This window comes from Rhizoctonia solani, chromosome 7, assembly GCF_016906535.1.
Source record: "Rhizoctonia solani chromosome 7, complete sequence".
NCBI lineage: Eukaryota > Fungi > Basidiomycota > Agaricomycetes > Cantharellales > Ceratobasidiaceae > Rhizoctonia > Rhizoctonia solani.
The window spans coordinates 660899-680217 of NC_057376.1; the positions used below are offsets into that span (position 1 = coordinate 660899).

At 42.6% G+C, this 19319-nt stretch overlaps 3 protein-coding genes across 3 annotated transcripts; 1 reads left to right on the forward strand and 2 right to left on the reverse strand.

Annotated features, from left to right (window-relative positions):
- Positions 1 to 2225: 2225 nt before the first annotated feature.
- Positions 2226 to 3608, forward strand: RhiXN_06378 (uncharacterized protein; the record flags this gene model as incomplete). The annotated part of the gene is made up of 2 exons (XM_043326194.1): positions 2226 to 3171; positions 3226 to 3608. 2 exons carry the CDS (start codon positions 2226 to 2228, stop codon positions 3606 to 3608), a joined length of 1329 nt encoding a protein of 442 aa, XP_043181626.1.
- A 5136-nt stretch (positions 3609 to 8744) lies between these two features.
- RhiXN_06379 (myosin-2 heavy chain, non muscle) lies at positions 8745 to 10268 on the reverse strand (the record flags this gene model as incomplete). Its single annotated transcript, XM_043326195.1, has 8 exons — positions 8745 to 8948; positions 8997 to 9261; positions 9311 to 9406; positions 9452 to 9579; positions 9629 to 9863; positions 9885 to 9916; positions 9965 to 9988; positions 10035 to 10268. The coding sequence occupies 8 exons, from the start codon at positions 10266 to 10268 to the stop codon at positions 8745 to 8747; spliced, it is 1218 nt and encodes a 405-aa protein (XP_043181627.1).
- Positions 10269 to 14327: 4059 nt separating this feature from the next.
- RhiXN_06380 (chromosome partition) lies at positions 14328 to 16222 on the reverse strand (the record flags this gene model as incomplete). Its single annotated transcript, XM_043326196.1, has 4 exons — positions 14328 to 14477; positions 14528 to 14608; positions 14656 to 14673; positions 15857 to 16222. The coding sequence occupies 4 exons, from the start codon at positions 16220 to 16222 to the stop codon at positions 14328 to 14330; spliced, it is 615 nt and encodes a 204-aa protein (XP_043181628.1).
- Positions 16223 to 19319: the final 3097 nt, after the last annotated feature.

Genomic DNA, 19319 nt, shown 5'->3' on the forward strand with positions numbered 1-19319 from the left:
TCAACATACCCGCGGGTATTTAACAGTGGAAGCGGTTGGGATACAGTCGGAACACAGTCAAAAGGCGGTCTGAAAGCAACCTGAAACTAGGAAGTTCAGCCCTACCATATTTAGCATAAGTGGCGATGGACTTACACGCAATGGACACCTACAGTCATTCAACAAGAGTGCAAAGTATAGGTTTGTGCGGGCTGGGTGGACTACCTGGGGAGTCAAAAAAATATGTTAAATAACACAAACGGATTAATGGAATGATCTACCTCTTGACCAACCTACCTTAATGCCTGCAAGACGACAAGCCGCTCGCCAAGAGCAATATACCTGTGAATATTGTTCTGAGTTGTTTTTGTCTTGACGCGGCTATAATATCCACGTTGGCAGAAAGGGGGCGTGTATCGAGGAGCACAGGGCATCAATAGCCGAAGCAGAAGCAGGGGTTGGTGACGCATATACCCAGGAACATGAGGTCAAGCAGCTGGATATTATCAACAAAGATGCTTTGGACAATATCAAAATGGAAGCTATTGACATACCATGGGATGAACTTTACGCCACCAAGAGTGAGGAGGCTGAACAGCCCAAGCACAAGCGCATACGAGGGACCGAATCATTTGTTGAGCATTTTCCAGTTGCAACTGCGGGGGCACCGATTCACCAGCCACCAAGCAAGAACTTAACCAACTGGGACAAACCCGCAAAGACGTTGGCCCCTCTCTGATCCCAAGGTGTTCGAAGTTGCTGAACTACTCGTAACTTTGGGAATGTCCGGCAAAAAGCGGACAAAACTACTCAAATTGGAGCGGGTAAGTTATTTTACCAGCCACAAAGCAAATTGACTCACAGAGAAGAATAGTTCCAGGGTACAACCCCCTGGAACAATAACCGTGAAATGATCATGGACGTTGATAAGTACCTACCGCGTGGGCTCAACTGGAACATCACAACAATGAAGCTTGTTGGGAGCAACAGGTCTGAACATGGGCAACTTTGGCACCAAGATTCACTACTTGCTATTAGCGAGATGTGTAAAAACCCTACCTTCAAGCATCTAATCCAATGGCAACCTACCCGTGTGTGGACAAGTCCAACCCGTGAGACACAAAAGTTTGGCAAGACCATGGCTGCGAACCGCATATGGAACCTTCAGGCAAGTCTAGTAATTTGTTGGGCATCCAAACGTACTCACCGTCACATATAGAAAATGCACCCTGACAAACACGCAACCCTGATCCCAACATTCCTTGCGTCTGACAAAACCACACTTACCGTCCATGTCGGCAATCAAAAGGCGCATTGCGTATACTTGACCATAGGAAATATCCCCAAACATACCCGTCGTCAAATATCAAAACAAGCAATGGTTTTGATCGGTTACATACCGGTGATGAGCCTGGACTGCGAACCAGACCCAGTGAAGAAAGCGCACTTAAAGCGCAAGTTATTCCACGCTTGTATGCGTAAGCTGGTGGAGCCCTTGATCAAGGCAGGCAAGCACGGGGTCGAGGTTGTCTGCTCAGATGGATTTGTGCGGCGCATATACCCTGTGTTCTGTGGTGGTATGCTCGATTTCGTTGAGCAGTGCAAGTATGCGATTATTTGACAACCCTACTGTCCTACCTGTGAAGTGCCGCCTGACAAACGTGGCAATTATACCAACTATCCACTTTGCAATTGTGAAAGGACCCTGGAGGCGATTGAGCAGCATTGCAGGGAGGGTTCAGCTGTATTTGAAACCCTTGGTTTAGTGGACATCAAACCGTTTTGGGCCGACTTACCATGGGTAGACACTGGAACACTTTGCCCCCCGGACCTACTGCACCAGCTATACAAGGGTGTGTTCAAAGACCACCTCTCAAAATGGTTGGCACATGTTGTAGGAGCAAAAGAGTTCGATAACCGGTATATTGCAATGTCCCCCCACCACATTTGCGGCACTTCAAGAAAGGCGTTACAAAAATCAGTTGCTGGACCGGGAAAGAGGCCAAGGCTCAGTGTAAATCGTTCTTACCAATTGTTGCAGACCAAGAACCAGAGGTTATGGCATGCGCGCGTGCGTTGACGCGCTTCATGTATCTTGCGCATTCATCGGAGCTAACAGAAGACGATCTGGTGGAGATGGATGAATACGTTCAAGAGCTCCATGAAAATAAAGAAATCTTTTGACAATTAGGAGCATTGGGGGAGCAGGATCCTACAAAGAAAAGGGACCGGTACGCACCTTTCACATGATCGCAAAGCTCCATGCAATGCTCCACTACATAAACTACATTTGCAAGCTTGGTACTCCAGATGGGTTTAACACCAAGTTGCCTGAACGGTTGCATATACCGTGTGCCAAGGAAGGGTTCCATGCGTCAAACAAGAAGGAGGTAATCCAACAAATGGCAACATACCTTCAACGAATTGAAGCAATCGCAATGCATCGTGCGCACCTGGATGACCAACAAGCTCCAAAGATTGGCGATTCCCCGGATGACAAGCCTCTGTGTCTAGAAGATGAAGACGGTGATTATGGGGACGACGAGGTGTTTATTGGGGGAGTGAACCGGCTCACTCTAGGTGACAAAAGCAAGGACGAGGGTGAAGACAAAGATGAAGACGAAGGCAACAACGAAGACAAAGACAAAGACAAAGACAAAGACAAAGACAAAGACAAGGGCCGTATTGACGAGGAGGCCATAGTTGCCGAAGACAAGCTTGGGGCCGATGGGGATGGGGATCCCAAGGTTGATCTGGAGTGCAGGGACGTCGACAACGGAACATGGGCCAAGGAGTGTCAGATTGACAGTGAAACGGGCCAACAGGATGGCCCATCAGTCTTCTATCCAGAACCAGCTATCAAACACTCAAAGAAGCCTACCCTAGTTGCCACTGCCGCGCATCTTATTGCCAAACATGGGGCCACCAAACTTCTTCCAGCTGTCAAATTGTTCCTCAAGCAACACGACCTATACGCACGCAACCTTGTCATCTCACCCAGCGACAAGTATCAAATATGGAGGCAATGTCGCCTTATTCATAGCCCACCTCCGTTCAAACCTACCAAGGACAAGAAAACCAATGTCATTCGTGCATTCCCTATGGTTGTTGATGAGCATGGCCAGCCAAAAAGGGAGGCGGAGTATGACACTGCGTTATTCATACACGACGACAAAAGTGATGGGTTACATTGTGAGTCTCTCACACATCTAGGCGTCCTGGTAAAAATTACTCTTTTTTATGTAGGGTATTGCGCATGTTGCGTCCGAGCAATCTTTGAACTTCCGGATCATTTACGACACTTATACAACAAGAAACTCATTTATGCCGAGCTTTTCAACCCCTTCCACTCGTCCTTCGACGTCTGCACCCATCTATACAAGACTGCCCACTCAATGGCACCCAATGGTCAACGCCTCGCAATTGTCATGCCGTTGTCGGAGATCAAACTTACATGTCATATTGCGCCTCACTATGGGTCCGCCACGGCTGAGCTAGACCTGGCACGCAAGACCATATATTATCTTCGTGTTGTAGGTTTCTATTCAACAAGTATGCAAGCTTTTTCCTCTTTGAACTTGCGCATCACTGGCGCCAAACTGGCGCAACAAAGTGAACAAAGTAAGTAATATTCTGGTTCACGAACATTGGTTGACATGCTTCCCAATAGTTGGTTACATTTCTATCCATTAATAGTCAATATTTTGCGCATGTATATTCTACTTTTGGTTTGAGCATTTTGTTGTTATCTTAGTATCTTAGTATAGTCACGTATCACAAGGTATACACACAATTTGCGTACAGATTGGCTTTGAGTTCGAATGTGTGCCTGGATCAACAATAGGCCACATCAGAACGCTCTGAAGCTTCCAAAGTGGATATTATCAAACAAGTTTAAGCACCAATTCCAATTTGGAGTGTTTGGAGCCCCAACTCTGCAACAAGACCTAATGGTCACGTGCCGCTTGGGTGTTTAGAGATACTGTACTCATCACGTTCAAGCCCCTCTGCCAACTCGCCAACGTAACTAACACAAGTAGGCACTACAAAGTCATATGATAGTCTACGTAGAAGCATGGGGTTACTTTGCTTCTACGGAGAGAGAGAGAGGTCTACCGTAGAGGACTGTAGACATTGACATCTACGGAGGAAAACCGTTTTTCCTGATGCCTCAAAGTGTTGTGCCCCTGTTCAATCTCCATGGTTGAAGGAGCTTCTATAGGGCTTGTAGATGAAACTCTTCCAAGCCAGTTTCCCAAAGTTTGATTGCATGATCTCCAAGTACTGTCCCTCACAGATATTGATTTGGCATCATGGACATTCAACACCATTCTGATGTTGGATGTGCCAAATGTCAAAGCACTACAGATTTGTGGGTGATTTGAAGGGATTGACAACTACTGGTGTCTGTTGCTCCAAATTGTATGGGGTGGCTAACTACAGACAGAGGATTCTGTGTCCTGGACACAGTCACATGACCAGTACAAGTGGTTGCATGCTGGCCCAAGCCCAAATTTGGGGGGTAGCAGGTGTAATCATGGGTTGTCAGCAGAGGAATAATAGGGCTCTATGGCTTAGTGGTCAAGCTGGTTCAATTCCAGCTAGTTCTATTTTCCTCTGTTTATGATACTCTGGGCCTTACTTTCTCAGATTGTCCCACCTTTTGTATGAATCCAATGGCAACAATAGCATGAACAATCTCTTATTACTACTTAATGCATACCCCACAGTCCATTCCCTCAAAATTTTGTTACAGACTTACCTTGAACAACTACTCATGTGTGAAGACCCTTGGTTAGTCCCCAAATTGGAACATTTACATGTGTTATGGGCAAAAGGCCTGATGGAACTCAAGAAAACCACTGTGGCATGCCATGCAACTGGTTTATGCTTGGAAAAGATTAAAGTGGTTTGCTCCTGTCCAATCCAGAACAAGAATTCAAGCAACAAAGCTAAGCTGAAAGAACTGGTCAAGTTGGTGTTGGTAGAGGATGGAGAGGAACTTGAAGACTTCATATGGAACTATTAGAAGTTTCACAACAGAGTCCATACTATCTCAAACATGGCCAATCTGTACCCATTTATTCAAACTGTGCAGTGCTTGATTTAATAATTCTAAATATGCTGCTTACAGGGCTGCCATGACTTTGGCCATGTCATGACCCACTCCATTCTTTTCCATGAGTCCTGACCTAGTCAAGCCTCTAACATGCTCATGTTGCATATCAACATGATTGCAAGCATGCATATACTTGCACTTCTGCACTCAGAACCTCTGAGTTCCCACATATAAGAGACTTATGGTCAACATGGCTGGACTTAGTGATATTCTCTAAGTCCAGGTCACATGACCTCCCCCCTCCAGTCTTTTATCAAATACTATACTAAACTACTACAGATTTGAGGTGGGGGGGGGGGATGACATAATCTCTTCTATAATAATATATTATTCAGACCTTGCCTGTTGGCTACCTTAACATTGGCCTGCAGTGAGGGGGGTGGGGGGAGTGCAACATCCCCCAGCAACATATATTATTCATATATCACTGTGCATCATATATACTATATATCTTTGACAGTGGATATATATGGTAATAACACTTCCAGATATAGGTTATGACAGGCCATGGTACAATCATCTAGATCCCTTGCCATCCACCAGATTGTATCACATCATGAATATCCCCCTGTTTATAACTACTGTTTGTCCTGCTACAAATGTAAGTAAGTGTCCTGTGATAGAATTTTCATTCCTACCTGTGATGTTCCCACTAGCAGGGCTAGTCAAAAAAGCAACTAGATCTGCAACATTCCCAGGTAGGGTGATTTTTCCTGTGGCTGTTGCTCTCAGTGTCTACTGTAGCACAAGTAGTCTATTAGATATACTAGGCATATAGAATAGGATAGCTGGGCATACTGTTCACATACTTCTTCCTTGAAGCTACTAGTCACACCATTGTGATCTGCTGGAAGGGATGCCAAACAACTACTTAAGGACAAAAAAAGGCAGATAGATTAGAACTGTATGTCTGTAGCTGTTATAACCTCCTAACTTATACCACTGGATTTGCCTGGATTTTCTGATATTTTTAGTATTTTTTACAGACTTGATATCTTTACTTTTTCAATCACGTGATCTTGGCGCTTATTATGCCAAGATGCTGCGCCAAGATGCCGTGCCAAGGGCGCTTAGGAGAAATCCACGCTTCTGCGCAGCCTGCAGCACACTTCCTTTTTCACATGGACTCTTCCTTTCCCACACGCTTTGACCATGTACATACTTCTGTTTTGTCTATATATACAGCAGGAAAATTGCTTGGAGACCCCAAGTTGATTTTACCTTGTCTCATACTCATTTGAGGAGGATCACCCAGCCAGCTAAGTAGCCGGCCCCCCACCAATACTCAGACATTAACCCCTATATTTACCTACCACACCTCCCAGGCCTAAGGCCCCATTGTCAACAGTAGTTAGAAGTAGAGCGCCTTACGCGCTAAGTAGTATAGCCTTAGATTAGATTACATAAGCAGTGTCTGTATTGGTTACAGCCTTAAGCACCCGCCACTAGCAAGTACCCACCTTACAGTGGCGTACAACAGTAGCTTGACATGTCCTAGGAGGGGAACAAATTAGACAGGAGCCCAAGTTGACAAAAACAACAAACTATCAGATATTTACAGATCACTGTAAGTGTTGTAGACACACTTGATACCAGGGAATTTATTCCCAATTTCTTGAATTTAAACAAAGGCAATTGGACTAGTTTTTCAATCACATGACTTTGGCACCTATATTATACACTAAGCGCTGAGCCATGCCCCCTCCTGTGCTTATTCATCACACATAGCCACCTCCACTTGATGACATCATTATGACACATCAGTGACATGTATGCATGAGTAAGGCCAACTGTGGATCAGGTTCTTATTGGTTATGATTTTGCATATGGTGTATTTGTAATTAAACAACCTCTGTAATATATAAGGAGGCCAACCAACCATGGTAACACCCAAGTTGATTACCTCCTGTTGCATCACCCAACTGTTCAAGGGCCTTACAGCCCAGCAACTCACTTAGTTACTCAGTTGTTGCTGCCTTAAGCAGTTTACTCACTGTACTTAGATAGCTTGCTGTTGCCTTATGTGGCTTGGTTACTGTAGTTAGGTACTTAATTGCTGTAGTATAGGTCCTCACCACCTTAAGCAGGTTATCTTTTGTACCTCCCAGCCTTAAGTGCCATCACCCACACCATCCCAGACTATGTCTAGGACAGTAAGTGAGTGTGAGAGAGCTCATGTGCCATCTCAGGGCTTGTTTACTCAGTAAAAACATGTGCAAAAAGGAATGACCTCTACCCAGATTGAATGGATGACCTAAAGCAGTGACAGCCTTTCAATCCAGGTCCAGGGCCTCCTGGCTGTCAGAGACCTGTCAGAGACACCTGCCCTGGCAAGGGGCATATCCCATGCATGTATGTGATATGATCTTGGCCTTGGACCACAAGACTTCCTTGCACAAAATCACAGATGGGTTCATATGCAAGTAGATCTACCTGCAAAATACATATCTTCATGCATGCTGTAGATAGAGAAGTTAAGTCTTAGTGACATCAACTATAGTTTCATGTGCGCCATTTACAATATCCAGCTTGGTCTCAAACATAACTGTTACTGACATACCCAATGCCAGTTCATCTGACACAGCTTGTTTGTCACAACCAAGAATGAAATGACTGCTGTGAGATATTGAGACAATTCACACAGATGAGAAAGTGGGAAATTGACAAGGTGAATTGTTCTTGGGGTTTCCAAGGAAATTCACAGTCTTCTTTTATAACAAAAGTGAAAGGGGGTAAATACAAGGAGAAGGGACAGTGTCCAGGCTGCACAACTTGGAAGCAAGATAGAGCATATGGCTCAGAAGCTCTACACAGTGAACCAGGCCAGTGCACAGCAAGATAAGCAAGATAGAAGCACTTAGAACAGGATAAGTCTGGACTAAGTGCAAGAAAGGAACAAGGAAGTGGGAAGAACATAAACAAGGAAGATAGGAACTGTACAAACAGATTGGATGGGTACAGATGAGTTCCCCAGGCAAATGCACTGGGGGGGGGGAAGGAAGTGACAGGCAATACATATTCATGTCAGGAGGTGAGGCTCATGACATTGTTCCCACCAAACCCCTGGCAACTGCAGGGCAGTAACTGTGTTTGAGCCACTACATATTGCTCAAGCAGGAATACCAGAATGCTCCAAGCATAGTAAAGTAGATGACATAGATTACAGCCACCAAAACAAATAGTCAAGCCAATTGCATATGTACATATTGTAGTTTAAATCTTATCCAAAGCTTTACACATTGCAAAGGAATGTATATTGAATAAACATTATAAGCAACTGGGGTAATATCCATCATTCAATCCCTGCTTCTGTGCCCTCTCAATGTTTGCTGGCATTAAATTGTCCCCATCTGTGGTGACACTGACTTATATCAATGATAATTGATAGACCAAAGGCAATGATGGTAAAGGGATGGGGGCCTGCTGCAGCAGAAGTGATAGAGGCAATCCTAGAGAGGGAGATGATGATGGGAGACAAGGGGTAGGGAGTAGAATTGGTTGTACAGGTGCTGTAGGGAGGCAGATGAATCAATCTTAATTATACCTCTTTGACTTCCAGTTGCCATGCACAAAAGAACTGGGGGGAGTAGGCTGCTAAGAATTATGCATTGATTGTTAAATAAAAATGTTCATTGATAGAAATTGGCTACATCTGCTGCTTCCTCTTTTTTGCCAATCTTGCATTGATATTTGTGTCATGCTCAAAAGTCAAAAGCTCTCTGGAAACCATTTCCATTGGCCTGTTTGCATAAGGATCCCAAATAATCCCTTCTTTGTCAATAGCAGTGCATGCACACTTGTTCAGGGCTGCAATGGCATTCAGGTGAGGAGTAACACTTGACTTGGGGATCTGGAAATGATATGCATAAATGTTGTTTAATTTACAAAAGATATGCACTCTGCAATCCTGGGCAAGTTGGAGCACCTGTTCTGGTGAGGTCCCCAAAATCTTCTTTGTGCCTTCAAAGACATTCTGTGCAAGCTGAATTCCAGGCCCCATCAGCTCACACATCAGCTTTTCTTGCTGAAGCTTCTCTCTTGTAGGTCTATCTTGGCATTGCTTCTCCAACAATTTCTCATGGGCACAGCAAATGCTCTTGAACAATGCTTTTTCTTTGCACCCCTTTAGGCAGTGGGCAAGCACACTAGTGGGGGTATTGTCACTAATATAACTAGTCAGCTGGAGTGAACACATGATGGGAGCAGATGTACCAAAAAAGACAGTCCTGAGCAGGACACCTGAAGACTTTGGGATCCTCTGTGATCATGTACTGAATCAAGTCAAACCAAGGTGTGTGTAAAAGATCCCTGTTCAATGTAAGAGAAGAACAGATGCTAAGATGACCAACTTACTGGTGTTGCTTGAGTCCAACCCTACTTGGAAAAATCTCCTGACATGGATGATTTCCAACAGGTGTCCTAGGCTTGAGCTCCTTGGGTAAAGATTTGCATAGGAGACATGGGAATTTGCCATTGTGCTCCTAAGATAATACATGTATCATGGTATGAAAATATAGTGAATTGACATACCTTGGCTAGCTGCTCATAAAAACCATTGACAATTAATGGTTCAAGGATCCAGCTCATCCATTCTTTCTTTGTCTCAACAAGGTTGACATCTAAAACCTTGAGATTGTCAACATCTTGAAATTTGGGTGCAACAATGCTGTCTTGGTTGTCTTCCTTGTCCTCATTGACTAGACAATTGTCCTGCTCATTCTTTTGGTTGTCTTCAGCATCCTTGATTTCTTGAATAAGGTTGGTGCTGGATAGAATGCATCAACACTTGTCAGATAGGATTCCCTTGCCAAATTTGGGCTATACACATATGTGAGTAACAGAACCAGGGCTTTGAACTCAACTCACAAGTTTTATCATATCTTCAAGATCCTGTACAAGTGAATGAGTTAAAATATTGGTGGTACAAGTGCCTTACCTTGAGATGCTTGCTTGGTTTTGGTACTTGTATTGAGCTACTCATCTTCTCTGCATAGCTATGTGCTTGGTTCACCTTGTTGGTTGTGTAAATGGTTGGTGTTTTGGCCTTGGCTACTTTCCTCTCTTTTTCTGTTTTTACTTGCACTTGCCTTGTCACCTTTCTCACATTGGCTGTTCTGTCCTGCTGAACAGTCTTGATTTCTGCTCCAAGCTGGAGTAGCAGGTAAGACATGTGTATGATACAAGGAATAGCACATGCCTTGGCAATATGCGCAGCATGTTCAATGCAAGTAGGATCAGCCTTGTATGTATTGGTCATGCTCTTCACCCACTCAGCCTTTTGGCCACCATGTGTACAGATGGCCTCACAAGGAAAGAGGGTATAGAATTTGTTCCATAAATCTTCAAGCCTGGTTACAAGCAGTTTGATTGTTGGGTGGTTCTGGATTGGAGCTTTAGTTATTGGCACTTGGTCATCAGTAGGTTTGTACCATTACTTCCTCTGTTAAGAGTTGTGTAAGTACAGGAGTAAGAAAGAATTACTATATACAAAATGTATATGGGAATAACTAAGAACTAGTATTAAGAATCAGAATATATGCACAGAATATATGCACAATATAGGCTAAGTTATCAGGAATAACAACTCCTAACAAATAGTCTAGCAACTATGAAGTGCAGGTGGTTGGTTATGTATAGTACCTTAGACTAATATTACTTAAGCCTAAGTGACTAAGGGTATGTATACCTAAGATCTCTGGGATAGTACCTTAAGTAAGAGGGTTACCTGACTAATGTACAGGATTTATAGGGTTTGCCTAATAAGTATAGGACTTATATATGCTTAAGTAAGACTTAAGACTTATGGGGTTTACCTAAAATATATCTAGGATTTATGAGATATTGTAGATAAAGCTATCTACAATATAGAGGGTATGGTGGATTGAAATGTTGGATTTTCAATATCTTGCATTCATGTTACATACTTATTACCTCTTACAATTGTGATGTGTTGTATATAAACAAACATGTGTTCTCCTTTTCCTTAGTTCTCTACGCAAACATAGTACAAGCTAAGGTATTTTCCTCTAATCTTCTCTCTCATATTTATCATGCTTATAGTACCTGTAGATACATTTGTATAGGTACTGTCTATATACTGAGTTCTCTACGCAAACGTAGTACAAGCTAAGATACATTTGTATAGCTCCCAAACTACTCACCTTAAAATGAAACACTATCACTCAATCACAACAATCCTTACAGTATTGTTGCACTATACTCAATGTTGAACTCAACAACTGTGACAGTCAAGGGGCACAGGGTTGCAGTAAGTACACTAATAGGTTACCCTGTGTCTGTTGGGACTGGCCTATGGTCTTAGTGCGCCAAATAACCTCCTATGCTATTTACAGTGAGTCAATCACTAAAGTAAATGTGCAGATAAGCTGTTAAAGGCTTGTGTGTATATGTCAATATATAAGAGTAAAAGTAGGATAAAAGTAAGATGCATTAGAAGTGTCTTCACAGGGTCCTTTTATACCCTGAGAAGGTGCACAAACAAGTATATACATGATTGATACCAAGAGGGGGTACAGGAGGTACATGTGGCAACTGAAACACTTGAGAGAGCCAATACTTTGGTACATAGTAAACAAACAACAGATCCTAATATTTGCCCCAAGGCAATGTTTGCCCCAAGGCAGTATTTACCTGTGTGGGTCCTTAGATGTCCCAAGGCTAAGTGTTTCATCCTTGGAGTAAACAGTCCCAAAGGTAGGATACCGCTGCATTGGGTTCTTACAGTAAATGGGGCATAACTCTGCCAAATGTTGTCTGTTTTGGGAGTTTGACCCAGCGTTCTGGAGCGCACAAACAGGCGCACCTAAGCGCAAGCAATTTGGCAGTGTGGGATGCCTGGGTGATGGAGAAAAGGCGCATTTAGTGCGTTGGCGCTTAAGCGCTGATTAAGCACCAGAGCACTTGCCTATGCAACAGGGGGGACCCTGAATATTTCTGTGTGTAGCCACAAGATAGAATCTTGAATAATAAATACTACAAACAAGAGAAATATTACTTGTTACTGTTTATCTACTCAGCTGAATTTATATATATTTAAATGAGTGAGAAAACAGCATATATGCAGAAGGCATTACATATTGAGGGTATTCCTAAGGTTTGTAGGTTTTGTAAAGGTCACTATTGGATAGAGGGACCTTGAAAACCTTAGTTTGCATCTTTGTCTCATTTGTTTAATGTAAGATTGCTAGTGTAATTAATAAAATAAGTACAGATTATTGAAGAAATGTCATATCCATAACATCCTCTGTCTGTTTGTTGGTCAGTTTTACCAACAGGTTTCCTCTGACTCTTTTTTTCTTCATGGGTTCTTGTGGAATGCCAGAGGCACTGTCATCATTGCCAGCAATTTCAGCTGCCTCTTCAGCTGAAGCTTTGATACAGAAGCCTGTGTTGAGGAGTGTGTTTGCAACAAGACCTTCTTGTTGGTGATGTTGGAGGCTAATCTGACAACCAATAAGTATAATAAATATACTGTGATGTCATAACCCATATCTGGAGGGGTTATTACCATATATATCCACTTTCAAAGATATATATAGTATATGATGCACAGTGATCTATGAATAATATATGTTGCTGGGGGATGTTGCACTCCCCCTGCCCCCCTAGCTGTGGGCCAATGTTAAGGGAGCCTGTGGGCAAGGTCTGAATAATATATTATTATAGAAAAGATTATGTCATCCCCCCCACCTCAAATCTGTAGTATTTTAGTATAGTATTTGATAAAAGACTGGAGGGGGGAGGTCATGTGACCTGGACTTAGAGAATATTGTCCTGGACATGGTCACATGACCAGTACAAGTGGTTGCATGCTGGCCCAAGCCCAAATTTGGGGGGTAGCAGGTGTAATCATGGGTTGTCAGCAGAGGAATAATAGGGCTCTATGGCTTAGTGGTCAAGCTGGTTCAATTCCAGCTAGTTCTATTTTCCTCTGTTTATGACAAATATCACTAAGTCCAGCCATGTTGACCATAAGTCTCTTATATGTGGGAACTCAGAGGTTCTGAGTGCATATGTGCGAGTATATGCGTGCTTGCGGTCATGTTGGTGTGCAACATGAGTGTGTTGGAGGCTTGACAAGGTCAGGACTCATGTAAAGGGTGGAGTGGGTCATGACATGTGATGTTGCAACTCACTTTTTGATGCAGAGGTAGCTTGTGGGCTAAAAGTCCTAACTGGGCCTCTGTGACAGGTAGATGGAGTGTTCCCTTAGTATAGCTGTTGGTAAATGCCAAGTCTGCCTCCTGATGACCTAGGAAGAGCTGCCCAACTTGAACCCCAAAAAGGATCTCAAGCTAGATTTTGTTAGTTAGAAGAATATATAATCTCAAAACCAACCAACCACAGTGGTGCTGTCTCTACAAAGAGCATGATAGTTGACAACAGTAAACCCAGCTGGCCTCCCCAATGTGTTGAGCAAGGCAGTCATTCCAATAGCACTAGCTGGTTGACCATCAACAAGACCAAGCCTCTGGTGAGTCTATTCAAGGAATCTGGATGGGCTTGTCAATTGCTCTTGAGACATGAATAATGTACATACAAGGGTTTTTTGAGAAACTCCTTTTTGATAACAAAAAATTGATCTTTGTAGTTGAATATGTCCACAAGCAACTAGAGAGCATTGAGTCAATGGCAGGTATATACTAATGAATGCTCACTTTGTGTTGTGACCCAACTGTAAGGTTGGTCACATGCTAATGACAGGCGCTTAAGGCTGTATCTAATACAAGGTATCTTTGACTAACTAATAACTAGGCTATACTACTAGCACTATAAGGCGCTTCTACTGTAACTATTTGGACGGTGGGGCCTTAGGCCTGGGAGGTGTGATGAGTAAGGGTTAAGGGGGTAAGTGTGTACTACTACTGGGGGGCAGCTACTTAGCTGCCTGGGGGCCTTCTCTAATGTGTAAGAGACAAGGTAAAATTGACTTGGTGTATCCAAGCAATTTCCCTGCTGTATATAAGGGCACTATTTACATGGTCTGTGCTCATGAGAAAAGAAGTACACAGATGAAATAAGAAGTGTGCTGCAGGCTGCGCAGAAGCATGGATTTCTCCTAAGCGCCCTTGGCATGGCATCTTGGCGCGGCATCTTGGCATAATAAGCGCCAAGATCACATGATTAAAAAACATAAGATCTTGAGTCCATAAAAAATAGTAAAAATATTGGAAAAAATAGGCAATTCCAGTGGTATGTTTTTAGGAGGTTATAACACTTTGCAGTCTTTCAGTGCCCCCATCTGCATTAAATGAAGCAATAGTAATGAGGGGGTGTTGAACCATAGCATATGCATCTTTGTGATGGCTGACAGTCTGTACTTGAGCAGGCAAGCCATATTGTCTGACAAATTCCATCCCTAAGACACCAATCATCAGTGTTGGTTGTGCATTGTATGGTTGGTACTACCTTTTGGTTCATCAACACAACCTCTGCATCCCAAATGCCATAGTCCATTTGCTTGATTATAACATCTTTGCATTTCATGAACTGCTTACAGCATTAGCACATGTACAGATACATAAAAAAGCACTTACCTTGCCCTTTTCACAATACTGTCCATGTGACCATCCCAAAGAACCAACTCAGGCTCCAACCTGGAAAGCCATTGACATACCTAGGATGGTTTGAAGAACCAATGCTTGCCTGTGTTTCTTGGATAGGCAGATTGCAACTTGATATATGAGCAACAGTTCTAGATGGCCAATCCACAAACAGGTGGGAGGTTCACAACTGAGTTCAAACTGAACACAAACTAAGAAGAGGTGTTGTAGACACAATTAATACCATGGAATTTATTCCAATTTTCTCAAATTTAAACAAAGTTAAACGGACAACATTTTCAATCACGTGACCTTGGCGCTTATATCATACGCTAAGCGCCAAGCCATGTCCCCCTTTGCGCTTACTCATCACATGTAGCCACCTCCACCTATGACATCATCATGACACGTCAGTGACACGTATGCATGAGTAAGGCTGACTGCAGAGTAGGGTTCTTATTTGATACAATATTGCATATGGACATATTTGTAATTAGGTAGCTCTGTAATATATAAGGAGGACAACCAACCATGGTAACACCCAGGTCAATTACCTCTTGTTGCATCTCTATCTTGTACAAGGGCCTTATAGCCCAGCAACCACTTAGTTACGTTGTCCCCACAGCCTTAAGCGGTCTCTCAGTTGTACTTACATAGCTTGCCATCACCCTTATGGCCTTGGTCCCTGTAGTATAGCTGGTTGTTGTTGTAGGTAGCTTGCACACCACCTTAAGCAGTTTATATGTAGATACATCTGGCCACAAGCGCCTGCCTCCTTGACGTCCCTACAGACGTCTAGGACAAGAGGTTAGCCAAGACAAGCAAATATGGTTTGGCATGCACAGCACAAGGATACATCATGGAATTGTGCATACAGCCCTGATGTGAGTGCCTTGGTTCCAACCTGGGTACCTTTGCTATCAATCATGTTTTGCCCTACTAGTGATACTAGGTTGGAACACCATTGTTTGAAAGTATCAACTTTGATGCAACCACCAGAGTGTCCTTGACTACAGGTAATCTTTAAAGTACTTTAGCTTAAATCAAAAATTGTATGAAAATGTACCAAAGCAATCAGAAATTTTTTGCAGTGTTTCACAAAAGTAGTTTCATCCCAAAATCTTTCTTGTGGGAGATGTTGTTGTTGATGAAATACATATGTCCAATACAATTTGTTGATTTGTTCTTGACACACCTGTATTGTTGGGGACCTTGCATGGATGTTCTCCTGCATGAGCTTTTTGGTGGCTTCTTCCCATTGCCCCCAAAGATCCTCAGTTTGGCTCTCAAATGTGTTGCACATGCATTCAATGAATGTGAGTGCTTTCCTGTTACCCAATAATCCCATGAGTTCAGCATCAAAAGGTACAGGATTTGGGGCAGTTTGGTTGGTATTGCCAGAGGATGAATCACATGGCAGGTTGGTCAGTATAGGATCATCAATGATATTGCCATTGGGGTCAACCATAGTTGTAGGTGGTTTTTTGATCATTTGAAGAAAACCATTGTCAAACAAGTGCAGATTTCTAGCAGCATTAATACCAAGCATAGTGTTGTCCATGGCAGTCAAGACAAGGCAACAAACATGCTAGCTCACTTGAGAACAGAGCTGTGGCTACCAAAAATGTATGTGCCACAAAACATGCACAATTAATTCACTAACAACATACAGTCACATGTATTTTATCCAAATCTATGTGCTAGGTCCAGCACCACCATTGAGCATTTTCCTTCTAATTGCTGCCAATTGTTCCATCCCTGCCATGCTCTTGTTTACAACTTGAGTGTTGTCCAAATCTGTTGTTGTAACTGCACTGCAAGGTGGGCTACTTGCTAGTGGGCAGGTGTTATGGATATGACATTTCTTCCATAATCTGTACTTATCTTATTAATTACACAAGTAATACTAAAGTGAATAAAATAAGATAAAGATGCAAACTAAGGTTTTCAAGGTCCCTCTATCCAATTGCAACCTTTGCAGAACCTATAAGTCTCAGGAATACCCTCAACATGCAATATCTTCTGCATATATGCTATTATTTTCTTGCTCATTTAAATATATATAAATTCAGCTGAGTAAATAAACAGTAGCAAGTAATATTTCTCTTGTTTGTAGTATTTATTATTCAAGATTCTATCTTGTGGCTACATACAGAAATATTCAGGGTCCCCCCTGTTGCATAGGCAAGTTGTTATGTATTACATGATATTTCATTCACAGCTCACCATCCACAACAATCTGTATATATCTGACTTTCTGATTTAATGGCCATTTGTCTCTTATTTTCCATTATTCCTGTCATTACTCTATGTAACACTCATATTGACTGTATGTGTTACATATCATTGAATAGAGCTCCTTTTGCTTGTTCTAACGCTGCCTGTCACATGCTCATACAATAAGATCTCACAGAGATATTAGCTGCACAAGATTATATCTATGTGGCTCAAGTACCTTACTAATCATTATATTTATATCTTTACATCTAGCTCATCACATGACTAGCTCTAACTTGGCAAATGAACCTTATTCCTAGCTCAGTTGAGTCATACCTCTCATGAGATTACTAAGATTTTCCTTATTTAGTAATTTCTAGTGGCACTGCAAATCCTGCTTATGAGTCATTCTGCTTGCCACCAGAATGTCTCACACTAATGACTCACTCTAAGTGCTCATTGGCTGCCAAGCATTTCTTGATAGACTGAGTCATGTATTTAGATGTTTCTATTTTTAACTAATTGCAGTTCAACCCAAGAGCAGTCACATTCCATCCTAGTCATATCTGTGCCTTCCCACCCACCAATCAAAGTCTTAGGAAGCACAGTCCTAAGCAAGTCATACTCATACTCTGACTAGGTGAATGACTCAGTAACCTTGCCACTCTAGGGTATAAAAGGGGACTTGTTATAACCTCCTTATCTATACCACTGGAATCACACAAATTTTCTCTTATTTTTAGTATTTTTTACGGACTTGATATCTTTTGTTTTTTGATCACATGATCTTGGCGCTTATTATGCCAAGATGCCGTGCCAAGATGCCGTGCCAAGGGCGCTTAGGAGAAATCCATGCTTCTGCGCAGTCCGCAGCACAATTCTCATTTCACACATGTACTTCCTTTCTCACGCACACAGACCATGTAGATAGTGCGCTCTCTTCTATATATACAGCAGGGAAATTGCTTGGAGACCCCAAGTCAATTTTACCTTGTCTCATATCCATTGAGGAGGCATCAGCCAGCTAAGTAGCCGGCCCCCAGAAGTTCTGCTGACGCATCACCCCCCTTACCTAACTCACCACACCTCCAGGCCTAAGGCCCCTTTGCGTCACCAGTAGATAGTTAGTTGTTGCCATAAGCAACTTAGTTAGTAGTAGATAGCCTTAAGTAGTTAGATTACATAAACCTGCATAGTAGTACAGCCACAAGCGCCCGCCTTCACCAGCGTGTACCCACCTTACAGTGGTGTACAACAGGACTCTTGCATACCCTTGGAGGGCACCCCACTTTACTCCACCTCACTGTTACTGTTGACTGTCACTCTTGGGTTTGGGCTTGCCCCTCTCAATTGTGTGATATATTGTGCCTCAAGATTTCAAATAACTTAAACTTGTATAAGTGGATCTCCCAAGTACCCATAGTGTGGAAAGGTTGTAGACCTGATACAGAGTTCTTAGGTTAAGTGAACAGAAGGCAATCATCCTTAAAGAAGGATATATACTAAGTAACCAGTTAGTTCCTGCAACTAGGAGTGAAACTTACATAACTATCTCTGCCAAAGGGAACCTGAGCCAGTACTCTTGCCCTTACAGGAATACTTACTAAGACACTTTACACTGAGAAAGGATATATCTGTAGTTGATTGTATTCAAGATAGCTAGACCCAGAGAACCCTAAAGAAGCTACTTCTTTACTTAACTTGGAAATTGGGAATCTTCCAACACAGACTCTGCTCAGCACCAGAGTCTTAACCTCTTTTCCCCCAATTTACAACACTCAGAACCCTCCTTATATATTCAACAGAGAAGGGGAAGAGTATATACATTGACAAACACAATAACAAAGATAAGGTCACATGACCAAAGATAAGAAAGACATGATCACATGACTAAAGATCATGTGATATGATTACATAATAAGTGCTTAGCACCTAAATAGCATAACAATGCATATATCCATAAATCTTCATGAAAATAGCGCATATATTCACTATTTCTTTGACTTAGTGGATTCTAAGGTGGTCACGCCTCTAGGGCATGACAAAGGGAGCCCACAGGCAAGGCCTGAATAATATATTATTATAGAGAGATTATGTCATCCCCCCCACCTCAAATCTGTAGTAGTTTAGTATAGTATTTGATAAAGAACTGGAGGGGGGAGGTCATGTGACCCTGGTGGACTGTCAGTCTCTAAGTCATGAGCCCTTAGAGTAATGACAGTTCTGACTGCATATATGTGAGTATATGCGGCCTTCTAAAGACTGTGGAATATCCTATTAGTAGGTGGCTTGGTCAGGAGACATGCCAGCAAAGGCATGGGTCATGACACTAAGTGTTACTGGCTGTAAGGCCTTGTACAGTGTGTGGAGTGCAACAAATGGTAATCAACCTGGGTGTTACCATGGTTGGTTGGCCTCCTTATATCTTACAGAGAGTGTCC